At 36.2% G+C, this 26,052-nt stretch overlaps 1 protein-coding gene across 1 annotated transcript; it reads right to left on the bottom strand.

Moving 5' to 3' along the window:
• Positions 1–7,663: 7,663 nt before the first annotated feature.
• On the bottom strand, positions 7,664–13,412 carry LOC145053240 (mitogen-activated protein kinase kinase kinase 3-like). The gene is made up of 11 exons (XM_079001244.1): positions 12,720–13,412; positions 11,695–12,069; positions 11,511–11,598; positions 11,296–11,358; positions 10,784–10,944; positions 10,352–10,427; positions 10,039–10,098; positions 9,821–9,928; positions 9,129–9,365; positions 8,890–8,993; positions 7,664–8,131 (listed from the first exon to the last, which is right to left on the bottom strand). The coding sequence occupies exons 1-11, from the start codon at positions 13,133–13,135 to the stop codon at positions 7,870–7,872; spliced, it is 1,950 nt and encodes a 649-aa protein (XP_078857370.1). The 5' UTR covers positions 13,136–13,412; the 3' UTR covers positions 7,664–7,869.
• Positions 13,413–26,052: the final 12,640 nt, after the last annotated feature.

Below are 26,052 nucleotides of genomic sequence, written 5' to 3'. Positions count from 1 at the left end.
AGTCTTACCAATTATAGTTATGGACTTAGACATTAATCCAACAATATGTTGCCCCATTTGTGTGATTAGAAGATCTGACCTGGGACGCAACATATGCACTCTATTTCTATACATTTCTATCTATGCTTCTCTTTATCTATCTATGTCATGCATATGTTGTCCCCTCTGCATGATCGAAAGATCCGACCTGGGATACAAAATATGCATCTTTCTATCTCTCTATCCCTCTATCTATGTTAGTCATATGTTGTTCCCTCTACGTGATTGGAAGACATCCGACCTAGGATACAACATATGCATCTCTATATCTATCTTCTCTCTCAAATAATTAAGCACTCACTTAAAGTAAAGAGCTCTTTGGAATTCCTTGATTGCCAGGGTATTTCGTGAAATAGGGAACACGTTCTAGTGAGCTTAAAATTGGATTAACTAAAGGTTGGCTGTAGATCTCGTTGTTGAATTTAAGTGGACAACAATATTCATGGTTGTTGTCAGCTAAATGGTCTATTTAGGAATATGTGTGCAATGCCTTGTCACTTATAATCTGTCCAACTTGTCAATATCTTTTGTGTTTAACTGGACCACAATATTGGTGATTGACCAAAGCTAAACATACAGGTGTGTGCTGATAAACGATATTGAATTGCTTGACAACTTTGATCCCAAAAAGTTTTACATTTAATTATTATTTTTGTTTTTGTTAAATTTGTTCATAGTTTTCCTCCTTGCACAAATTTAGGGGGGGGGGAATTAAAAAACAAACAAAAAATCATAAAATTTAAAAATCCAAAAAATATGTTTATTTATGTTTTTATTTCCTTTTCAGAAAATTAAAAATCCAAAAATATTTTATTTGTATTTTGAGTATATTTTAAATTTATTTTTATTTCTTAGTTATTTCTATTGTGTGCTAAGTTTATTTTTACTTTTATTTTTATCTCAAAGTTTCCTTTGTCTTAAATGCGAATTCAAAAAGAAGAAGAGACTCAAAGGAGACGATATCCAAAGTTTCTGAGCAAGGAGAAGAAACTTGGAAAGGAGTTGATAGTCATTACACTTAACTCTATTTTCAAAAGGAATTGAAGGATTGAAACTATACAAATTGTCAGTTAGGCAGTATCTTTCAAAGAACTATCGTATTTAAGGAATTAAAAGTCTGAAACTATACAAATGTCATGACACCAAGGCGATGCACCTCGCTAGGCACAATTATTGTTGAACGTCTTGCCAAGGGCCAAGTTAACTTGTTTAACTTGAAAAACTGCATTGAGATCTTTGATCAAGGATATGCAGGGGCTAACATCAAAAAGGCCATGAGTAGTTCTCTGATACTCAACAAATCGCAGTGCGTTCCTCTGTGTTCACATAGATATTGTGAGTACTCTCCATCTGAGCCAAGGTTGGGTCCTTGAACAACTGTGGTGAGAAGGGTCTTTATGATTCTGTGATCCACATGGACTTCTTATTCATGATTACTTTTCAAGTCGCATCGGTGATAACTAAAGAATAATCATTTGAAGGAACAGGAAGTAAAGATTATTTCTCAACGTTCAATCTTTCAAACCCAGAAGCAAGGTGAATCTTTACTTGAAGTTATGTGACATATTGCATTTAAGCCTCTTCAATCAATTTTCTGCTATCTATGAACTTGTTGAAGTGATCCAGAAGAATCAGTCTCTCTAGCTGCTATTTTCTATGAAGTTTCTCAAAGCTGAAAGTGTTGATTTTCAAGAATCTTTAGAAGAAGCCCCTACACCCAATGTGTGTTCAAAGTCAAATTCTCAGAAGGAAGTCTAACTACTAAAGATGAAGTTATTCATGAAGAAAATTCACATGTTCATCTTAAAGTTGTGAAGAAATCAAAGATTAGAGTTGAAAGCCAAGATCAAGGAAGACTGAAAAGAAAAGAAAGCAATAAACCAAGGGGAAGATTGTTAGGACTAAATTATGGTTTATTCTAAGTGAAAATAAAGCTATAAACCAAGGGGGAGATTGTTAGGTTATAAATTTTGGTTTATACTTTGCTTTTAATAAGCTATTAGAGTGCTCGATCTAGGACCAAAAACACCATGTTTTGGTGTTGTTTAGACCAAAATCACATGTGATTTTGGTTACGCTTTATATAATTTTGTTTGGGTTTTGGGTTTGGGCTTTGTTATTAGGTCTAGGTATAAATAGTGTTATTTGAGTCTTGAAAAGAGTGTGGGACGTTCTAGGGGGATGCTATATGCTTAGAACGAGATCTAGAGAGAAATAGAGAGAAAACAGTGTGTAATCGGAATCTTGTGTACCGAACGATTAATCAATATATCTTGTGCATTGAATATTCATTTTGTGTTCTTATTCATCTTATATCTTGCATTACACACTTTGATTGGGATTCCACACCATCAAAGTGAATCTGATTGATACGTAGGAGAATTCGGGACTTACAATGAGCATCTAATCTTCATCTTCAATCTTCACATCGACCCCTTGTAGATCCACGATGATGCGATTGAAGTTATCCAGATGATCTTTTGATTGGGTACTTCTAGAAATTCTAAGAGTCTACAACCTTCGCTTCTGATACAACCTGTTAGTTAGTGAGTTGTTCTGGTACTTGTGATAAAGTTTACGCAGAGCCCAAAAGCAGTTGTTTGATCCATGACCTCCCTCAGTACTTCATCTATCAAGCTCAATAGAATGGCAATATGTGCTTTCGTCAGAATGTCCACCTCTTTTTCATCTGTCATGTCCTTTGGCGGTTTTGCCTCTCCTTCCAGTGTCGTTACACACACTTGTTGAGCCAGAAGAGCCTTCATTGTCACCTTCCATAATGTGAAGTCATTTGAACCATTGAATTTCTCCAAATCAAACTTGTGAGTAGACATCTTTAATCTCATGAATACAAATCTCAGCTCTAATACCATTTTTTAGGAAGTAAAGTGGATAACTATCAAAACTATAAGCACACAAGACATAGTATTTACGTGGTTCGCTCAAGGTGACCTATGTCCACGGGCAGGAGGGGAGTATTCTTTTATTTCAGAGCTCTCAAACAGAGGTTACAAGTACAATTACACATAGATTCACCTATCACTCTAGAATACTAGACACAAAATGACCTACCATGCATCCCTATTTATGCTTGAGGGATCAGACCTAAAACCCTAATGGGCCAAGCCCATTGGCCCATAGGCTCATGAAAGGTGTCAACCAATCACAATCCACCATGCAACATCTTCTGGAACATTCTTCTATGTCGTACAACCCATTAGCATCAACAACACACATGATGGACCACCTTGTGCCATAGTGGAGCATCATGATCTACAAGTGGTGCATCATGAACACTAAGGGCCCAACATCCATCATGGTGGCCCAACATGGTGTAATCCTTGAGCAATACCAACTTCTGAGCATCCTTGAACGATCTTCAGCATCATAGAAGACTTCATAGCATACTTGGCTCATCAAGGACCAAGATGGTCCATCTTGCACCATGATGGCACAACAAGTGTATGGATAGCGCAACAGGCATCAAGTGTGGCACAAGAACTTATAGGTTGGAGCAAGATCACCACCTTGGCACAACAGGAACATGCATGGGGCAACAAGGCCATGCTTGGCGCAACAACATGCTCCATGGAACAACATGAGTACCCCATGGTGCAAGAGGGATTCCCCATGGCACAAGAGGGAGTACCTTGGCGCAAGAAGGAGTGCCCTTGGCGCAACAACATCCTTCTTGCCCCAACTCTTCAATAGATGGTGCAACAAGGTCCTCTCATTTCTCCATATCACTCCCAAGTGCTATAAACCTCTTCCAGGTGCTCCAAACCCCCTTATGTATGATCTGTTCCTTTGGCACTTGATCCGTTCCTTTGTCAGACGATCCATTCCTTTCTCAGATGATCTATTCCTTCATCACATGCTTCATGAACCCTAAGTTCTCCATTTAGTTCCAAATCCTCCAAACGCTCCATGAGCATGATCAAAATGCTTCATGAGAATGATCCAAATTCTCGAGTAACAATTAACAGATTATCTTTTGTAACACCAAAGTTATAAACTCTTAGGAGTCAAACTTTCCCAACACCATCAACACGACTTTCCCAACATGTGGCAGACAATGACTTAGGAGTCAAGCTTTTAATATTGATTTTCAAAATTTTCCACCTTTTAGTAGAACTGGAAAGCATTGTATAGACGTGTTGTATGAATAAAAAAACTCTAACTTTACCACAAGTGTTAGAAACATGTCACACCATGCAAGATTAATACTATGGCAACCACATGGAGTATAAAATTCTCTAGAATTTATGTCTAGAAATCTATTTTGAGTCCCTTAATGTTTTACTCTCATGTTTGATTAGTCATAGCCTTGCACGTGCATATAATCAACATCAAGACTAAGAGATTGTAATTCACCGTGTGTGATATCAAAGAGCCTTTTACCATTGATATCATCAACATTAAAAAAACTAAAAAGGATTATTTTACGATAACAAAATTAGAGAACTTTACATACCTCACTATCAAAGATAGTTGTTCTTGGTGACTTGTATTAGCGGTACAATCAAGTATAGTATGATATACTAAATACTTTGTTTCCTTTCTATTTTTAATGATTTCTCGTTTAATTTCACGAGATAATAAAAGTATCACCTTGTTTGAGATCCTGTTGGAAAGATAGTGTACATGGATGTCATCATTTGTGATACGCCGCACATGTTCTTTCATAATCTGGTTAAACTCTTCCAATATCTCAATCACTCCCAAATTGTTTCCATTACTTTTTTGATACATATTTCATTTGTTCCATGAAATGCTAAATTATATTTAACAAGGTATTTCACAAGTGATATAATTCTCAATAGGACTTTTTCCGATGTTCCCTTTCTTTTGTAAATTGATCATACACCGCTTTATCAGTTGTTTCATTAAATTTCGATCTTTCATGCGCTTCAACCAAGTTGCCAAATTTGTGAGATGATCAAAACTAACTTCATGTTATTTAAGTCTTTACTAAGAATTTTCAATCCGCATAACCTTCATTATCCAATTGACCTTTCCAGAGTCGTTTTATAAAAAAATTAAAACAAAAAACATTATCAATCTCTTTCAAGTATACTAGTCATTCTATATCATATGTCTTTTTATTTGGTAGAGTTATAGTATATATAGTTGCATAAAACCGTCATTTTTTTTATCAAGTGGACCATTATCAATAGTATTATCTTTTGGGACCTTTCTCTACCAAACTTTTCACCATGAAGTTAGTCCTTCCCAATTGGATCAAATATATCAACATGATTAATATTTAACATTAACATGAATATCATTATAATCAACAATAACATTATCCTCTTCAACGTCATTACCATCATCAACGTCAAAGGGTTTGTTTTTTTTTTGGGGAAAACTTATCTAGAGACCCACTTTGAGTCTTTGTTAATTCATGATATCTTTTTACGTTTTTTACTACCAGATAAATACTTAAGAGACATAATTTTTTAAAATAAAATAGCAATAATCACTTAAATACACAATGAAAACCAAAACTATGAAAGGAGAATTCTACAAAATATAAATGAGTAGATATGAATTCGGAAGGGAAAATGTCAATTACACTGGGTAAATCATAATTTTGATTTTAGATTTCAGTAAGAAATTGTGTGACAACTTGTTTTATTTAAGAAAATAAGTTGTATATGAAGAAAAAGAAAAAGAAAAAAGTGTGTTCCAAAAACATCCTAAGTTTTCAACGAACATTTTCCTCTTTCCTCACTTCTTTTTCATAATTGCCTCCCTTTTCCCTCCCACCGCCTCTCCGACCTCTTAAAAATTTGGATCCTCTTAAATTCAAATCTTAAAAGTTTAAATCCTGCCAAATAACCCCGAAATAAATAACAAAATTCAGATTTTATAAACTTAAAAACGATATGAGGTTTATTATGGAAAGATTTGTGTTCGTCTTTCTACCTACGATTTCTCTATTGTATGGGTCTTTATACACTTCTCTCATCCTTTTATTGTACTTGCAATAAAAAGGGATTTGGTTGTTCAATCGTAACATGTTTGAATTTAGAAGTGGGTCGTTGTAAACTTACACATGGTGTGTTCCCAAAAAAACAGTCATTGGGTTCGACTTGAGGGTAGAGGTGAACAAATGCCAGTTTTAATTGGTTTTTGGTTTTTAAAAAAACCGCTCCGGTTATTAACCAGTTTACTCTAAACCGGTTCGGACATTTTAAGAGACGAGTTAAAAAACTGGTTCGGTTCTTTTTTAAAATGGGGGAAAAACTGGTTTTTAATTTTCTTTTTTAAAACCTACACAAACCAAAGGTTCGGTTTTAGTTGAACCAATTAAAAGAAAAACAGTTGCTTTGTGCTCCTCTACTTGAGAGATAGGAAGGCGGCTGGGAAAAGGCACCTTTGCAACCCCGGCCATGTTTCGAGATTGGGACACAGCCTTTGAGACGTCGACTCTGTCCACCTAACAAACTAGCTCTTTGTTGTTCCAATTCTCAAAATTCTTATATATAAATATGAATAAAATATAGATAAAAAAAATCTATACAATATAGATTAAAAAAATCTGGACCCCTAGACAATACGGGTTTTGTGTAGTCGCATATCCGCCTTGTTTCTATGGATTCATTTGTTTATTGGAAAATTTAATTAACATGTGAAAGTTACTTGTTACAAAAAGTTTTTTATGAGAAACACAAAATGTTAAATTTTTATTAAGCAACTCCATTGACCAAGCAATAGACTTGGAATAATCTATGTCCAAGGGAGATGTATGACATGAAACTCGTGCCATAATGACGATATTTTCTAGAAAAGGAACCTGCCACAGTCTTAATAAAGACAACCAACTAACAAACACTCTACCAAAATCTATTATTTTATTTATATGAAAGCTACACATGTTTTTTTTTATTCTTATCACTTTGTTCCAAATCAACTATATTTTAGAATTTTGTTTTAAACGATCGACATAGATATCAAGGGTAACAAGATTGGACGGCTAAGTTTGTTACTTAAAATATATTAGCTTTTACATATTTGATAATTGTTTATTGAATCATATTTATTCAATGAGCAATGGAGTGAGAAACTTTTAATTCATCGTCTTGTAAGACCTAATAAGATGCATATTATAAGCTATGAGGCCGAATCAGAAACTTTTAATTGTAAAATTAAACAATATGAATCTGACTGAATCAAATCTGACTTACCAAACCGTTAAATACAATTAAGTAGTAATAATTTTTTATTATTATGTTATATTTTGTTCTATTAGTACTTATATTTAATTTTTCTATTATAATTGTTTTCTATATACTATTTGTTATAAAACATTAGACTGTAACTAATGAGCAATATAAAAGTACTATATATAGAATTGCTATAATAAAAAATTACATATCTACTTTTTGCATTTACACCTAAAGGTTTTAGAATGGGTAGAGTCAAGTCAACTCAACGTTTTAGAATGGTTAAGAGTCAAGTCAACCCACCGACATTTTTTTAAACTATATTTCATCACTACACCAATATTGATTATAGAAATGATATTCTTGAATGGATTTAAAGCTATTATGGACTATAGTGATGTATTCAATTACCCATGCATGAAATTGAAACTAAATGATTAAATAACATAACAAAATGACAAAAATAACAAAATAAACTGTTGAAAAACTAATTTTAACCGTCGTCGAGTCGAGTTTCATGTTTTCGTATACACCCGAAAAAAGATACTCACACTAACATTTTCTATTTACATCAAATCACATAAAAGACAAAAAAAAAAAAACACATTCGATATCACTACAAGTTTTTCCTTCCTTTTGGATATTATGGTCTTTTGACAACTCAAGCGAGTTGTCTTCTTGGTGATCTGTTAGGCGTTTGGGCTTTAAGTTGTGGGATCTCGTACCATGGGTCAAGTACTGTTTTTGTGATGGGTCGACCCGGGCCCGCAAAGACATCGGGCAAAGGGTGGCTACTTTGACCGATAATACCATATGATGGATGAGGTGGCGAGAGGTAACAGCTTCCGTATGCGGGCCCGTATTGTCGTAATGGGCTTGCACTCGGGGATACCGGCAAAGATGTGATTGCTCTTGCATGATGCCTACGTGTAACAAGGTTATTTAAGTAATTTCACTAGAGAGATATAAGAGCATCTCATGTCCCATCCATGAGTGGTTTTTTGAGACACCAATAATAGCCTTTTTTTACGGGTGGATCCAACAATGTATTATTTTATTCTTATTTTTTAACTTGTAAATTTGTTTCACTAGTTGTTAGCTGAAAAGCTAACTGTTATATGAAAACTAGATGATAAAAAATGATGTTTAGTAAAACCAGCTGAAATATATAAAATGACATAAGTAGGCGTTAAAAAAAATGTTTTTTACAATTAATAAAGGATATATTTGGAAAATTTTAAAAAGGCTCATGAAAAGCTAGTCTAGATAACTTTTTAAAAAGTTTTAAAAAGTTAATTTTAAAGATGACAACTTAAAAAAACTTGAAAAATAAGCTAGTTGTGGCGCGCCAAACACAGCCCTTAGTCTACAATATTAAAAATTAAATTCCGTGTAGTTCACATAATACTTGTCTTTTTATTTTTATAATTATCATCTTTTATTTTTGTAACGATATTAAACATGGACTCTTAGATTTAAGACTTCATATTCTACTTTCGTGATTATAATATATTTATTAATCTTTTACTAAATGAGATGTTACTATCAAGTTATATTCTCTTTAAAAAAAAATGAGAAGTGCTTTAAGAAAAGCTTTCGAAAATGGTGAATAATTGTGTACACTAGAGGGTTTATGTTTATGATATTATACTTTTAATTAAATAAAGTTATAGGAAAGTACCTTGGACTCAACATTGGAGATTTATGTGTTGACAACACGGGTTTTGTTGCATAGTCTCCCTCAAACGAACGAGTGTTTCTATTCGAATACATTTCCGAAGCCGTCTGTATTAAAAAAAAATTAAAAAAAATATATAATAAGAAATAGGAATCCAAAGAAAGAAAAGAAAGTAGGATGCTATGATACACAAATAGATATATATACAAAAGAATATTGTGTTTAAAAGGGAAAAAATTTACGGGTGTTCGAGTTCCATCAAAGGCAGTTGGAAAAGCTTCTTTTGTTAGGTTGACATTTGCAAGTCTTGTGGTAGCTTGATCACGTACAAATGGATGTTCCAAAAGTTTAGAGGCTGTGGGCCTTAAACATGGGTCCCGTTGTAGGCATTGTTTTATAAAAGATTTTGCATCGTTTGAAAGATGATCTGGAATTTCTGGCATGTCTTTGCTGTTTCCAATCTTGAATATTGCTGCCACCTGTAAAAATAAAAATAAAAATAAAAAAGCACACGTAAGGATTATTGTTTGATTGCCTAAGATACCCTTCGGTATTGTGTTTGCTAACATAGATCGTATAGGATAAGGAGGGTCATTCGTGTCTTTTACACAGAAGTTATTCTAATTTGAAATTATGATAAAAATGCAAATTGGGATAATTTGAGGTATTAAAATGAAAATTGTTGCGAATTATGGACAGAAGAGAGATTTGAAATATTCAAATATCAAGCAAATGTCCAAAATACCCTTGAGGCAAACAAAATGAATAGCATGTGTAAGTTGTGAATTGGAGTTGACAAAAAAGTATTTGAAGTTTGAAATTATGCTAAAAAAATATATGAATTGGAGCAAATCATGGACCAAAGGGAGAAACATAACATCTTTGTTGACAAGGGGTAAAGTTGGAAATTCACAAAGGAAATCAGATATCATACCCCCTCGTATTGACCCCAAGGAGGTTTTGATGTTGCCATTTCAAGAACCGTACATCCTAAGCTCCAAATATCAACCGCAAGGTTGTAACCATTTGTATTCATAACAACCTGAAATAAAAAATAAATAAATAAATAAACAAAATTAGCATGAGTTTATACATTCATGATGATGTTACGAATGTGTTTTTTTTTTTTTTTGAAAAGTAGGGGAAAATTACCTCGGGTGCCATCCAATATGGGCTTCCTTTGAATGAGAGCATCGAAGTACAATTTGTTATCTGATGAAAACTAAACAAATTAGTACCAAAATGTATTCACATTAAAAATCGGTTGTTAAAGTAAACAAAAAGTACTTCCTCTTCATGGAAACTTAAAACACTTTCTGTTTTGAGATGTCTTATGAAAATTGCAATATTTCTTTTTTGGGTGAAATAAGACGAAATGGAAGGAGGATGGATGTTACAATAAACAAATCAAAGAAAGTAAGTTGCTATTTCTTGAATTGAAAATTAAAATCAGCAGAAAACATACATGTTTTGCCATGCCAAAATCAGCAAGCTTGATTTCACCATTTGGGTCTACTAAAATGTTTGCACCTTTAATATCTCTGCCCAAAAAATACACATTTCATGATAAGTCAAAGATTATATTGCATAGAAAATTTGTTTAGGTTGCATTTATTACATAGGACTCGATAAACTTTCTAGGGGTAAGTATTGATGATGAGGATGAGGATGAGGAGGACATTTACGTCTTTTACACAGACGAGAGATATCTCACTTTGTTCCGCCTAATTGTAATAAGGCGGAACATGGGATATTTTTCCCATTGATATCAGTCCCAGTCCAAATCTAATACACACCAAACACAGTACAATTTGGTCTGTCATATCATGCCATGTCATGTCAGTGTAAGACTGAGTAACTTGTTCTGTCATGTCATGTCAGTGTAAGAGTGAGTTACCTGTGTACTGTATTTCTTCCATGTAAGTAGGAAAGTCCAGAGAGGACTTGCCTAGTATAATTTTGAATTACGGGCTCCCTAAATGGCCCATATTCTTGAAGTAACTTATGAATGGAACCACCCGAGACATATTCCAAGTAAACGGATAGTGTTTCTTCCCCCTAAAAAACATCATAGTCAAATTTACAATGATATCACCATTTACTCTTGCATTACAAAAATTATCAAAATAAATGAAAATGTGAACGAAAACAAAACGCCACACTTAAGAAAAAGGAAGGAAAAAATAATTGAAGGAAAATTTGAAAAAAATAAATAAATAAAGTTGAGATTTAATGGAGAAAGCCTCATTTCCATGACTTTCTCTATTAAGTCATGCATACTTTTTGCATCGAATAAAAAAGAAACACCAAAAATAACTGTTTGTTGTTGATTGTTACAACGATACTACACATGATTTTGTGCATTTTTAACAAACTACTCATTGAATATTAAGCTATAAACAAGAGTACCAATTCACTTCCATGGTATTGAACGATGTTGGGATGTATCAGCTTACTCAACAAAGTGATCTCCTGTTGAACAAAACAAAATTGTTCAAAAAATAATAATAATAACCATCAAAAGGCCATAAGTAGGTAGATTTTTCAGAATACAATGCTGTAATAACATGTATCTAACCCAAAATTCAAATCACATAATACTAGTGAAGAGATGAAGAGTAAACCTGATTCAACTGTTTGAGAGATTCTTTTGACGATTGATCATCAGCAACAACCTTTACTTCTTTAATTGCACACATCTGCCCACTCTCACTATTAAAACAGGAACAGATACAACACCAAAAAATAAATGTCTGAAGCCACATACAACAACATCACAATCTAATCATAAAACTCAACAATTCACACCTGTTGAATCCAAGATAAACATGCCCAAAAGTCCCTCTACCCAACAAACGCCCCTTCTTCCATTTTGACACTTGACAATTTGAGGTTTCAACAACACCAACATTTTTCACATTTGATCCAACAACCAAAGGTCTATTAGGCGAGCTACAAATTCGGGTCCCTGGTAATGAAGAAGGAGCAGGAGGGCTAGTAGGTGAAGTAGGTGGAAGGGGTAGCCTGTGTCCTTCACTTTTTCCATCATCTAACCTTTTGTTAGGAGATTCAAGACTCGAACCCACAAACCTCGGGTGAAGTGGTGATGTGGCTGTGGTTGGAGCCCTTGACCCTCTTCCTGGGCTTTTCAATTGAGGGCTAAACTTCGCCTCCCCATATCCTCTGTCATATCAATAGTCAATATCAGTATCAGTAACAGTATCAGTGATACTAATAGTAAAACAGGTTGTACTGTGTTTGAAGTTTATTGAGAGGGGGACTTATGTCAATGGGACAAAAGAAGCAAGTTTTTGTAGCAAATATGTTCAACCGTGTCTCCTAAAGATGCTTACTTGAACCCTAGAATTTGTATTTAATCAAGTATGTCGAGTATCATTTACTAATTTCCTAAACATAGAGCTATGCTATGTATTTATTTGATAGTGATACTAGAGTTGATCAAAATAAGGGCATTGTGATGATGAAATTAACTTTTTGTAGTAAATATGTTCAACCGGATTTGATACATACAGTTTCATTGTTACTCTGATTCTTCATAGAGAAAATGATTCCTTCATTCTCTTCAACCTACATATGATCAAGAAAGCTTCACTAGCAACATGAAGCTTTTACTTTCTCGAATCAAATGAGCTTTCTTTTCTGATTATCCAATTCTATAAAAACTGAGGTAATGAATTAGCATCAAGATGAGTGGGAATTGTTTAATTGGAACGTCAATCAAATAATATCAAGAGTGAAGCTAGACCAAGTTCGGAAATGAAATCGAATACACAAAAAGGAGAAGTTTTTAAAAGGATTTCACACCAACGAACCTGAAAATACCCAATTGGCCATGATCAAGATTATCGGCTGAAGAAACAGAAGAGTCTGCACTGGAAGAAACCGACCCGGATCCCAAAGCAAACCCTTGAAGATCAACCATCACGACCGACGTCGTCGGTGATATGGACGGCTGAGGCAAAGGATGACCTATACGATCCGAATCAAAACCCGAAAACCGAGATGGAGACGCCGACGGAGCAGTATAAGAAGAACGTGGGGAGGCGCGTGCCGATACAGCGTCTTCAAAGCTCTTATTGTTCTTCTTTTCATTTATATTATTGGGTAATGAACTTTTGCTGCACAGCGTCTGATTACTCTTGCTAAAAACTGAGTTATCTTTCAAGCTCTTCTCTTGATTCTTCTGATCTTTGTTCTTGGGCGATTTCCATTTCCACCACTCAGGCATCTTTTCTCCAGATGAATTTTGATTCCTTCTTTGTAAATTGAGAACAGGGGATGAAAAAGATGGATAACCACTCCAATATATGTCAGACAGGAGCGTCAACGTGGTATATACAAAAGGAAAATTGGGGAAATGGGTTTATCGTGGTATGAAGATATTATTATAATGGAAGAGAATTGGATTATCCGATGCTGGTTGACGAAGAAAAATTGGAGAAGAAAACAATGAAAGAGGAAGGGTGAGGGTGTGGGACCGAGGAGAAGAAGCAACAGTGAAGAACAGCTACGAGAAGTAGCTTTTTGATGGGTGGTTGGCGGCCGGGGTTTTGGGTTAACCCGGGTAAGAATGGAGCCACATGCGGGTCTCACATTGCAAGTGGCAATTAGGTGGGTAGTGTTTGAACCCCACACTCTTAAATGCATGTTTTTATTACGACTTCCCTCACAAGGAACAAATATATCTTTTGAATAAATTTTGAAAATCAATATTTTTATTAATTTATACAAGACCGTGTTTGAATAATTGAAGGTGATTAATATATGCATAATAAGTTGACGTTATATTTAGGATATTTAGGGGTGTTTGGATAAATAAGTTTTTAGCTTATTAGGGGTGTTTGATTGATACCAAGAAAAATATAACACCTTACATTTAGGGGGTGTTTGATTGATACCAAGAAAAATATGACACCGTATAAATGTTGTGATGAAGTATATTAGGGGGTGTTTGATTGATACCAAGAAAAATATGACACCTTATAAATGTTGTGATGAAGTAGTACTCTAGGGCTACAAGTTTTTTGAACCAAAACTAGGCATTGTCTTGACTGGCGAGGTCAGGGACTTATCCAAGGTGTAGGAACAAGATATCAAGACAAACAAATGTGGAACTAAGAATGTTAAAAACACTAAAACAATATACAAAATATGCTCTTTGATTAACCAGAGAAAGTGAATACAAGGCTCAAGTGTTACAAGTGTTATAGAACGAAACACAAACTCTCAAAAACGTACGACTAACTGTCACTACACCATTATATATAAAGTACAAAAAGTATGGTGCAACATACAACCAATCATAAATTAACACATAGGTTAAAGTACAAAACAACCCGGTTCACACTAACATATGTTATTAATTATCAGTTTGGAGCACAATAGTTATCCTAGGCCGGTACAAAACACACAATATACTCGATTACGAATAGATGAGTTCGCTAGGCTCTGGCCGCACATGAAAATTCCTAACCCCAATCCAACTTTAAACGAATGAGATATGTATGTTTTAAAACTATCACAAAATACAAAATACAAAAAAAAAAATAAATAAAAAAAAAAAAAAAAAAAAGCTGAAAAAATAAAATTTTCAGCTTTGATATCCCAACTTTGAGAGACTATAAGTCAATAAATATAAACCCAAAAATGACAAAATTATAGTCTAAATCATGTACAAACTATAAACTACACTCTGGAAAAAACCTCATGTCAATCCGACTTCAAACGAATGAGATATGCATGTTTTAAAACTATCACAGAATATAAAAAAAGCTGAAAAACATAAAATTTCAATCTTTGATATCCCAACTTTGAGATACTATAAGTCAATGAATATAAACACAAAAATGACAAAATTATAGTCTAAACTAATCTACAAACTATAAACTATACTATGGAAAAAACCTTATGCCAATCCGACTTTAAACGAATGAGATATGCCTGTTTTAAAACTATCACAAAATACAAAAAAAAAAAAAAAAAAAAAACTGAAAAAATAAAATTTCCAGCTTTGAGAGACTATAAGTCAATGAATATAAACCCAAAAATGACAAAATTATATTCTAAAATCATGTAAAAACTATAAACTATACTATGGAAAAACCCTCATGTCAATCCGACTTCAAACGAATGAGATATGCATGTTTTAAACTTTCCATAGAAACCGGTTCCGACTCCTAAAATCGGTTTCGGTTCCTAACACGGTTCCGATTCTTAAACCCGGTTTACCCGGACCCGAAGGACCCGAAACCCGAATTACCCAGAACCAGGATAGAGCCATTCTTTAAACCCGGGACCCGGACCGGTTTTACATATTCCGGTTCTAACGGTTCCGGTTCTGGTTCGGTTCCGGGTCCGGTCCGGTTTTCCGGTTCTAAATCTCATCCCTACTCTAGGCTCCTGGTCGGACACGAAAATTCTTAACCCCAACATTCTCCCCCTTAGTGACATGGTCTTTGTAATCTGCTTCACCTCATAAAAACTAAATCAATCTCTTCAGGAACAACGTTTCTTACTATCATCCACCATCACAATAACTTCAATTATCTTCTTTATTTCTTTGGATTAAAATCATTGAACATGATTCGCTTATGAATTCTTTCAGGTATTTCATTGAGAAACTTTTATTTTCATCAACTCTAAAGAACATCTTAAGAGTCGTTTGATAGTTGCTAACTGGGTGATAGGTTAGAAGTTATGAATGAATTAACTTCTAACCGAAACTAGTTGTATGATTTTGCATCTAGCTAACTGTGTAAAATGACTATATTACCCTTTATAACATTGTTTCCCAAGATGCCCTTTTGTTTATGTAAGATGATGAATTTTGATATTTTATTTATACATTGATTATGTGAGTTATGCCAAGCGTACGGCTACGCTAAGCTTAAGTATGAGCTACACTAAGCATAACACCGTTGTTTGCACAAAGCCCTAGATTTTAGGTTTGGGACATTGTTTAAGCATCTCCAACTATCAGGGTTTCTATGGATCAACCCCTATCTCTCTAAAGAATGAAACCCTAGCCTCCATTTTCCTTTTCCTACCTTCTTTTGTTTGTTGCGGGTGTCATTTTGGGAGTGTTCAAGGAAATTCATCATGCTTTGGAGCATAAGTGAGTGTTTCCAAAAGAGATACATCTTCTTGTACATCTTATGGATGTTTATAAGTCATCGAGTTCCCAACTTGATAAATCAAGCTTTCTAGATCTTAAATATTATGATATTTGAGTCTTTTTTGTGGTTTTGGTTGGAGTTCAAGGAATAACTCTAGATAAAGCTTGCGACTTTATCATTCTTGAATGTCCTTGGAATATTTTGTCTTTTAGATCTGGAGTTTGGACTTGTCATGTTGTCATGTATAGGTACACGATCATACTTTCAACATTTTTGACCTAGAAGGGTGTAGGACATGTATGTGACATGCAGATCCATAAAGTTTTGATTTTTATGAGTCCTTTCTGAGTATATTGGATTTATGGAAAGTTTAGGATAATGGCTTAACGGATTAAGAACTTATCCAAAATGTTGTAAATAGTGTATGCTGAGTGTAGCATTATGCTACGTCGAGCTTATGGATGAAGAAATTCGGTTATTTTGTATTTTTGTGCTACGTTGAGTGTAGATGAGCTATACCGAACGTGTAACAATCGTTTTCCATAACGGATCGATTTAGGGCATTAAGGAGTCAAAAGCATGTTTTTTTTAGGAAAACCAGGTGCCACAACGTGACCATAAGGAGGTCATGATGTGATGAGCCAAATAAGGACACATGTTTGGAGTAGTGGTTACGATGTGACACATAGGTGGTCACAACGTGAAAAGGGTTGCAATGCAAGTCCAATATCTTTTAGGCTTTGCTTCATATTTAAGCACCCTAAACTCGGATTTAGGGTTCATTTCTTAGCCTCCATCACCCTCAAACCTCAGAAACCCTAACCCTAACCTAACTTGGTGGTTCTTGGCTCATTTTGGTGCTTTTGGTAGCTTGAATAAGAAGAAGAAGGTGTTCTAGAGTGTTGATCCAACAAGGAAACCTCATTACCATTCTCTTCTGCATATTTTGGACCTTTGTAAGTGTTCAAAATTCGAACTTTATGCTTCTAGGTTGCTATATCTAAGTCCTTGTCTCTTTATCTTCAAGTTTGAGCAAGATAAAGTGATGGATTCCATAAATTTGGCAACTTTATGGATCCTTGAAGTCATTTGAGTGTTATATGGTTTAGATCCGGAATTTTGTTGTGAATTGTGAGCCTTGCTTGATTTTTGGATCATTTTCTTGGCTTTTGACCTTGGTGGGGTATAGGGAATGCATGTTCATAAATTTGGCATTTTTTAACCATTAGTTGAAGACTTAATAGATTAAGGACTCAAACCATTAGGTCATTGTTTGAGACTGCGGTCATGACATGACATAAAGAGTTATGACATGGCCAAAAAGGGATCTGCAACTGTATTGTCCTATTATGCTCATGACGTGACCAAGGAAGGTTCCTATTATGCTCATGTCGTGATGCTTGCTGAGTGGGTTGTCTGTGACTGAGTTAGTTGAAGTGGAGCGAGACGAGTTGGAATCGGGTTGAGCATATTCTCATGACATGACCAATGGTTGGTCATGACGTGAGGCTCAATGGTTGATATTATCGACTATTAACTTTGACTTAACCATTGACTTTTTGGGCATGGTTGACTTTTGGTCAAAATTGTTGGATTTAGTGTGTAGTATAAGGTTGGACTTTGTATGATTTCACAGGAGTGTTGTAGCATCTCTTGCAGGGCATTGAGTTAGGGGTTAGCTGCTTTCATGAGTCATGTGGGTCTTCTAACTATATTGTGCATGGTGCTAGTTGTCTTTGTGATACTTGCACGGAAGACCCCGGGGGCAACCTGTGGCATTTGTTTGAAAGACTGTAGGGGTAGCCATGACATTTGAATGAAAGACAATGGGGGTAGCACATGGAATTTGCATGAAAGACTATGAGGGTAGCCAATGGCACTTGGATGTTAGACCATGGGAGCAGCCCATAGTACTTGTACGTAAGACCATGAGGGTAGCCCGTGGAAATGTATGTATGGTATGTAGTATTTTAGGGAATTCATGAAGCTTTTTGTTTATAGTTTTGTAGTTTAAACATTTTTAGGTACTTCCAGTTCCAAAGGGAAGGGCCCGGTCTGACTACACCGCATCCCCCAATTACACTAATTGGATTTGAAACTAATGATTATATGATTCGATGTTTTAAAATGAAATTTTTTATTTGCATTTTTGGGACGTTAAAAGTTGGTTTCAAAGCCTTGGTTTGAGGGATTCATGCACACTCTTGGGGGTGTCTGAACTTGAACTAAGGATATGGTCATCTTTTCAAAAAAAATCTAAAAAGATTTTTACAAAGAAAAGGGGTACAATGCGTGCAATCAATGGAGTTCAAGTAAGTGATTCATAGAATACATATACATGTTGATATGATATATGATATGTTATATAAGTTATAGAATGTTTTGCATGCTAGGAGTTAGCATGGGAATATGTTCAAGATTGCATGATAGAATACCTATTTGGAAAGATGCCTATTAGAAAGGATTCATTTTGATGTTTTGTTTCATGTAGAGTTTTACTGCTTGAATGTTGCTTGCTTTGTGATTTGTAGGACTCATATTAATGTAAGTTGACTATTAAACGAATACGTTAAGTTACATGTTACAAGGGTTAAATAATTATAGAATGATTGATTTGGCCCTATTGCGCAACTCTCGTATGAGTCCAACCGTTGTAGGTTGAGTCTTTTAGTCAAAATATTATTTAAGTTTTGTTGCATGTAATTGTATTCATGTAGTAGTTAGGTGACATTAATAGGAGTTTTCCAGCAACTGATGGTAGGGTGAGGTGGTAAATCCTAAGAGAGTCTAGGAAGTGCTTTAGTGCTAGTGGTGTGTTGTTTAGCAGGTATGGGGAGTATCAGTATGAGAAGGTGACATAGAGGATTCAGGATGATTCTTGAAGAAAGTATGGATAGGTGTGGAAGGTAGTATTGGGCCCGTACTATTGAAAGCACATGATTCATACTCGAATCAAGGAAAGTTGTAGGGATTATATGAAGTCTGTAGAATGAGGATTCTTTAGATATGTCCTAATCCTTTGTATGGTTGCTTTTCGTAATGGTGATGAGCACTCATGAAAGTGGTTATGGTTATAGTTTTGGTTTAGGTTCAGGCTTTGGTGTTGAGCCGATTGATGAGAGGATTTGCGAGTTCGTTTCATCTGAGATCACTTGTGGTATTTTGGATGAAACTCCTATAATGTTTGGTACCATCAAGGAGGGGATCATGGAGATGCAGGATGAGCGACTTAGGGCCTTTCGTGTATAGATTGTGGCTGGTTTGTTCGGGGCACAAACTCTCTCTTTTCGGGAGTACCTGCTTTGCTGAGCCCCAAAGTGTTGGATTAGTGTCTAAGTCCATAACTATTTTGGTATGTACTTGACCTGATGGTGCATGGTCCTTTTGGGTTGCCTTCACCGAAGCAACTTGATAGGATGAATTATGGAGAGAAAGGATTAAATATGATTTATTAATATATTATGAGAATAATATATTAAAGGAGAAATCATATTGTTTAATTAATATTAGTCAATAATTAATTGGTAATTAGTTTTTTGACTAAAAGAGATTAATTAAACTTAAGGGACTAAAATTGTAATTATAAGATAATTGCAATTAGGGCCATGGATTGCCTTTTATTATAAGGTGGACGAATTATATGGGGAAGCCCATATGAAATCGTCCAAGGCCTTATGGAAAAAGGCTCCATGGGTTGCTTAGGGCTTAAGCATCCAAATTAGGGTTTCCTTGTTAGATAACCCTAATTGCCTCACTATATATAGATCCCTTAAGGACCAAAAACGTGGCTAAGCAACCTTCTAGGGTTTTCACATGGTTTTGGCAGCCTCCATCCTCTCTCTTCTTCATCCTCTTGCTTATGGTGTTTGTGAACCATTAGAGGAGTGACACTTGTGACTCTAAGCCTTCCAAAGTCAATTCAAGGAGGAATTGGGATTGTTATTGCTACATAACAATCAAGGTAACATTATAAACTTATTCTTATGATTAATATGATTACTTGAATTCTAGAATTAGGGTTTATAGTCTTGGATTCAAAGCATGTACAATAGAGAAACCTAGATCCAAGCATTAGGGTTTGTATGAGCACATAGGATGTCTTATGACCAAAACCCATCACAAAGTTCTTCGGGAAGAAAGACCCTAGTAGGCGGTGCATTGCTGACATGGAGAATACTCAGCGAATGAGTTTCTATCATAAGGATAACGCCCGTGTTTATGGGCTTGTCATTAATGATGATGTCATAGTCTATGTTAACCTTTGTAACCCGTTTTGAAATAATAGAAGTGTATTATTTGAGTATTATGTATTTTGTGATTAATTGTGTGACTTAAATGATTTAAGGATAAAAATAAGCGATAAAATAAAATATTAGATAAACCCGATATCTACGAATAAAGTTGTAGTGGTCGTTATGAGGTTTCCGAATATATAAAGAATGCCGAAATCAGAGTTATAACGAAGAAGTTATGACCTGTCGAAGTTTTGCGACAGAACCGACACGACACTGTATGACGTAAAATATGAATTTAAGATAGAGCGATATCTAGCCTTAGTGATCTAAACGAAAGTTGTAGAGTTCGTTAAACCGAGAGTGTGAATAAAAAGAACGTTCAAATCTGACTTTGTATGAGGAAGTTATGATTTTTCTAAGTTTCAGCTTAGTAGTATGCATCTCGAAGTTCGATTATGAGATCGAGTGATTTCTAGCCGCAACAATCTAAACGAGAATCGAAGATCTCGTCGATAGTAGTCCAACGGTAAAAAGATAGACGAAAACGGACGTCAGATGAAGGAGTTACGAATTTCTAACAGAGTTTTCCTGTCCCGGCCTACTAAAAATAATATAATAAAAATAAATTCAAAATTAGCCGACGGAGTCTAAACAAGAGTTGTAGAGCATAATCTCACCTACGCGTGGATATAAAGAACGTTGAAAACGGAGCTCGTATGCGAGAGATATGAATTTCCAAAGTTCGGGGCACGAAACCCCACCATGTGTCAGGGTTCACGACGTGAACACTGTGTTCACGACGTGAACTGTCACATCCCAAAACCGGAATGGCGGAAATGTTCTAGGGTGGATGACGTCATGTCAAGTATCACAACATATGCAGTATAGTAATCAAAGTACAACAACCATTGCATTAATAGTAATAGTTTTACATAAGTTACATTTTATAGAGACATCAAAATAATACAGAAACTAGTATAGATGCAGCTCGGTTCTAGGCTGGCTTCACAAAAGCTCCCGGGTGTACCTGTCTATTGCTGACCTGAGAATACAAGTTAATTTGAAATCGAGTATCAGCATTTTTATAAATGCTGGTGAGTTCATAAGTATTTAGTGTCATTTGTGTAAGTATTTTATTCAAAATAACTTTATGAAAGGTAGTAGTTTGGAATCTACGGTGTATTAGTGCCTTTTCCAGAAAATCCTATATTTTCTAATTAAAAGCAGTCTTCTACCAAGACTCGACATTGTTATGTCTTAAAGAGGAGCATTCCCTGAACTACTATCATTACCAAAATACGGTATTTGACTTTAAAGAAAGTAGGAGAATATCACTAGTAAAAAAACTAGGGGAAAATAACATATGCCTCAGCATGAATACTGCTGACTAAGGCAAAAGAAATCATAGACTCTAGGAGAGTATCGAATGAATGATATGCCTGGCTCAGTCTAACAAAAGGAAACACAGACCCCAGACGGTATCAAATGAACGATACGGCTAGCAAGGTCTAAACAATGAAACACAGACCCCAGACAGTATCAAATGAACGATACAGCTAGCAAGGTCTAAAACAAAGAAACACAGACCGCAGACAGTATCAAATGAACGATACAGCTAGCAAGGTCTAAAACAAAGGGTAATCCTAAGCAGGTTGTTTCAAGAATATAGTGTTAATTCTCGTTACCTTAAGGCCATGAATTATAAGGTAAACATGGAGATACTGGTAACCATACTAATTGACACTAGAGTACTTGATGCCCTGCAAGCGTCGGAATAAATGTGACATTTGTCACCCATTGGCTTGGTAGGCCGTGGACTGTAGCTAGCAGTCAGGGTGCGGGAGTGTCATTCCCGTGTAGATCAATACACACAATGTCCGCTCCCCCTCCAGGAGACTCTGGTTACCAAGTTGACGACGGGGAGATCCGTTTCTTGAAGATGCATCTCGTATACTGAATTCTAATATAGGTACTAGACTAATGATAGAGACTTACGAATGAACTAACTCCTTTGGGATTCTCGTACTAGAAAGAGTAAATAGAACTTCCTAACTATTCCTATAATAGTTACTAGTGTATCTGATCTATGAATGATGAATGGAAGGATGCCCTTGCTACCCAAGGGAAATGAACTGGTCGATGTAAACCTTTATGTCTATACGTGTATACATGATATATAACTAATGTTTAAACGACCATCAGACGGATATCCGATACCCACCAGACCACATCCCAACGAGGAAAAGGAAATAGGGCAAACTAGCCTTCCTAAGTCTTTTAAACATTATTTATATAACTATACAAGTACAGGCATGCATTTAACTAAGTAGAAGCCTAGAAGTATAGAAGAAAACTTTGGTAAAACCTTTAAAAATAAAAATTTACGACTTGATATCGTTATGTAAAACAAGCTTTGAAAACCGTTCATAAACACGTTTTGAATATAATTTGATAACACAATATAAGTAAAGAAAACCTTTGTTTAAAACACTGCTGTAACTGGTTTAGAAGTAAAACATACAGCACGAGAGACAATTTGAGAAAAGATTTAAACAAGTAAAGACGTTTTGGAAAACCATCTATAGTATTATACTTGGTAAAACAGCTGAAAGTGCGATAAATCCTTGTGCATGCGGGTTATTAATCACATATGATTGATACGATAGCTAGCATGTTTTAACTTGTATTCCCCCCCCCCCCCCCCATAAAAGCATGTAAAAACATTTAAAAGGTTAATTCAGGGGTATGAACTCACCTGATGTAAGTGGATCGGGTGGAGGTGCCGGTTGGGTGCTCGGTGTCAAGTAAAGACTTGAACACACTTAGTGACCTATTAACATATGATGACATATGTTTACATACAATTAGTAATTACAATACTAATTAAACACGTATACGCATCCTAATGTGTGGAAAACACTTTGGTCAAGTGCTAGGAGTGTCCCGAGTAACATCTAAGGGTGTGTATGACTTGTATATGGAGTTTTCGGCCCAAATGAAAACTCCCCATGAGTTTACGACCGTAAACTCATGGTGGGGGTGTTCTAGGATGCTTAATGGTCTTAAACTCTTGAGGGGTGATGCTAGACTTAGTTTTAAGACATTGGAATGGATTTTGAACAACATAAGGACCATTTGAGGAGTTTACGGCAGTAAACTAGGAGTTTACGGCCGTAAACTCTTACATGCCCTTTCCTTATGTGTATTAAGGTCTTAAATGGAAGGGTATAAAGTTCTATGCATTTTTCTAAGCCATATAGGGAAGTTAGGGCATCATTTGGCATCCTTTTGGTAGTTTACGGCCCATGGACCAATCCTAGGGGGTTTACGGCCGTAAACTCCTAAGTCCTTGGTTTAATTGATGTTTAAAGCCCCTACTTTAATTGTGGTTGATTCTAGACATTTACCCAAGCCATAGGAGGTGTTTGAGGGCAATTCTAACACCTTAAAAGGTGTTCACGGCCCTTGAAGAGGGGTTTACAGTCCAAGAGTGTTCTTGGGCCGTAAACTGAAGTTTACTCTTCATATGATAAGGTTTTGGTGTTCTAAGCTCGAAGGTGTAAGTCCACAAGTCATATCTAAGCCCTAGGAGTGATTTGGAAGGGTTTTGGGGCTTCAAAACCCCACTTATGGCTGTTCACGGTCCAAGAGTTTTCTTGGGCCGTAAACACATGATTTGGCTCCTATTGGATGTCTTAAACACGAATTTGCATGTTAAATGAGCTAAACAACAAGTTAGGGTAGATCACTTACTAGTTTGGGGCTCGAAATGGGTGGTTTTTGGATCGAAAGCAACTTGTAGAGAGAGAGTGTAGTGAGAGAGTGGAAAGTTTCCAAATGGAGTCCACTCACCCTTATTAGGGTTTGAGTTTGTGGCTCAGTGGAAATCTACCCGATACTGACGTTAAACGGGGCTTTTGGTCGCACCCGATTAAATGGTCGTAATTTGACTTAGTTGAACTAAAACTTTTCGAGGGATTATTGAGGGTGTTTCTAATGTGTTCCAACCCTTATGAAGTCATAATAAAAAGTCTCAATTTAATTAACCTACTCCAAAAAGGTTAACGGACTATTTAATAAGGCGGGTTTTCTTAACGGAAGAATAGTTTAAAAATGACGGGATATATTTCGGGTTGTCACATCATCCCCCTGTTAGAGGGAATTTCGTCCCGAAATTCGGGTTTAGGCAAGGAAATAGACATGAACAATCGGGTAGAGGTATGAGGGTACTTCCTATTCGGTTGGTCCTCGCACTCCCAAGTGAACTCTGGCTTTTGCTTGGCATTCTACCAAGCCTTCACTTACGGGATGCGGATTCCGTTTCGTTCAGTTAGCGATCCCTACAGGTTCGTCTACGAAGTTAGGGTTCCCAATGATTTCTATCAAGACGAGTGGGATACAAAGAGTGACGTCGGGCAACACTTTTCAGGTCTAAGAAGTGGATTGACTTGGGGTGAAACTTATGGACTTCTGAAAGTAGCCGTGGTCTGACGAGGGTTGGACCAATTTTGTAAAGAATCTCGGATGGTCCTAAGCTCTCGGAAAGGTAGAGCTTTTCAGTACTTAGAACATAGTGTACTTCTATGGCGAGATCATCACTGGCGTGATCACCATTCTGAAGTTCCAAACGTTCTCTCGTGCTGGGAGGGTAGTCCTTCAGGTTGATTCTTAGAAAGCTCGGGCTGTCCTTGTATTTGTGTTTCCTGTCGATTGGCTTTCAGAGGTTTTCTGGATTATCGGATGAATTGGATGTCTATGGGTATCTGTTTGCTGCAGGGTGGCTATCTCAATCTTGTGCAAAATGAACCTGCACTTCTGATTCATGAGATATTTCTAACGGAAACTCTCAGGGTCGGGGAGATAGGGTTTCACCAGACGAGTGCTTAGAAAGTTTTTAAACTTTACATCATCGTCTAGTTGACGCTTTCACAATATGATTCCTAACGGAAAAGAATCATGCTCTTACTCGCTTTGTTGTTTCATGAATAGCACTCCCTGCTCAAGGCTAACACAGTCCTTAGAGAATTTTTTTAAGTGTTGGGCTACCTCGGGAGGTGGTTCAACTATCCCTGCACGAGATTGTACTCTTGGAACACCTAGTAGTCCAATGAATCTCTAAGATATGCTCTTATCTCTAAGGCGTCGGTTTATTCTAGTTGTGGAAAGCGCGTGTTCTTGTATAACCCATCGACTAACACCTAGATTGGCGTCAAGTATATAATCTCTTCGGGATCTGGGTTATAAGGCTTAACGCAACCTACTATCGCACTTTATTCAAGTATTTTGGATGTGGAGGTTATCCTGTGGTTCTTGGCATTCTAGTATTCACTTCGGAGAATGTAGTCTATTGTCTACAGTGCGACGGTGACTTCTACTACATAAGGAGGCGGAGCTTCCTAGGCACTACTTGTCGGTAACGGGGTGGACGAAGTGCCTAAGTAGTGCGAGCATCTTCTGCATCTACTCTTCTGGGGGTTCTGAGTTTTCTTGATTTTAGGTTAAGTCTAGAAGTATAGGGTTCCGTCACTCGGAACGTCTAATCTCCTCATCCACTCTTCTCAAGGTTTAACTTATCGCAGCTTATGGATTTCCAGGATATCCGCTGAGATGCTTAATTCGGGGGATTAAGCGTGAGTGGATGGTCGTAGTCAATGTCCTTGACTCTTACGACTCAGATTTCTTTACCAACCGAGGGTGTTAGCTACTATGTTGGCTTAACCGGGAAAGCAACAAATTTCGGATTTGTGGTCATTATAGTAGCTCTACCCGCCGTGGTTCTCTTGACTCTAGTCCCT

This window comes from Lactuca serriola, chromosome 5, assembly GCF_051521515.1.
Source record: "Lactuca serriola cultivar US96UC23 chromosome 5, Lser_US96UC23_V15, whole genome shotgun sequence".
NCBI lineage: Eukaryota > Viridiplantae > Streptophyta > Magnoliopsida > Asterales > Asteraceae > Lactuca > Lactuca serriola.
The sequence above is the reverse complement of the archived record's forward strand: the minus strand, read 5'-3'. Positions and strand labels throughout refer to the sequence as shown.

Bases quoted from the DNA above. Each gene is read 5' to 3' on its own strand.
- LOC145053240 (XM_079001244.1), bottom strand. From the start codon at position 13,135: ATGCCTGAGTGGTGGAAATGGAAATCGCCCAAGAACAAAGATCAGAAG. The intron at 10,428-10,783 runs GTAACTCACTCT...TTTTTTGGGCAG, and splicing joins GGAAGAAATACAGTACACAG to AGATATTAAAGGTGCAAACA. The intron at 10,099-10,351 runs GTATGTTTTCTG...AGTTTTCATCAG, and splicing joins ATTTTGGCATGGCAAAACAT to ATAACAAATTGTACTTCGAT.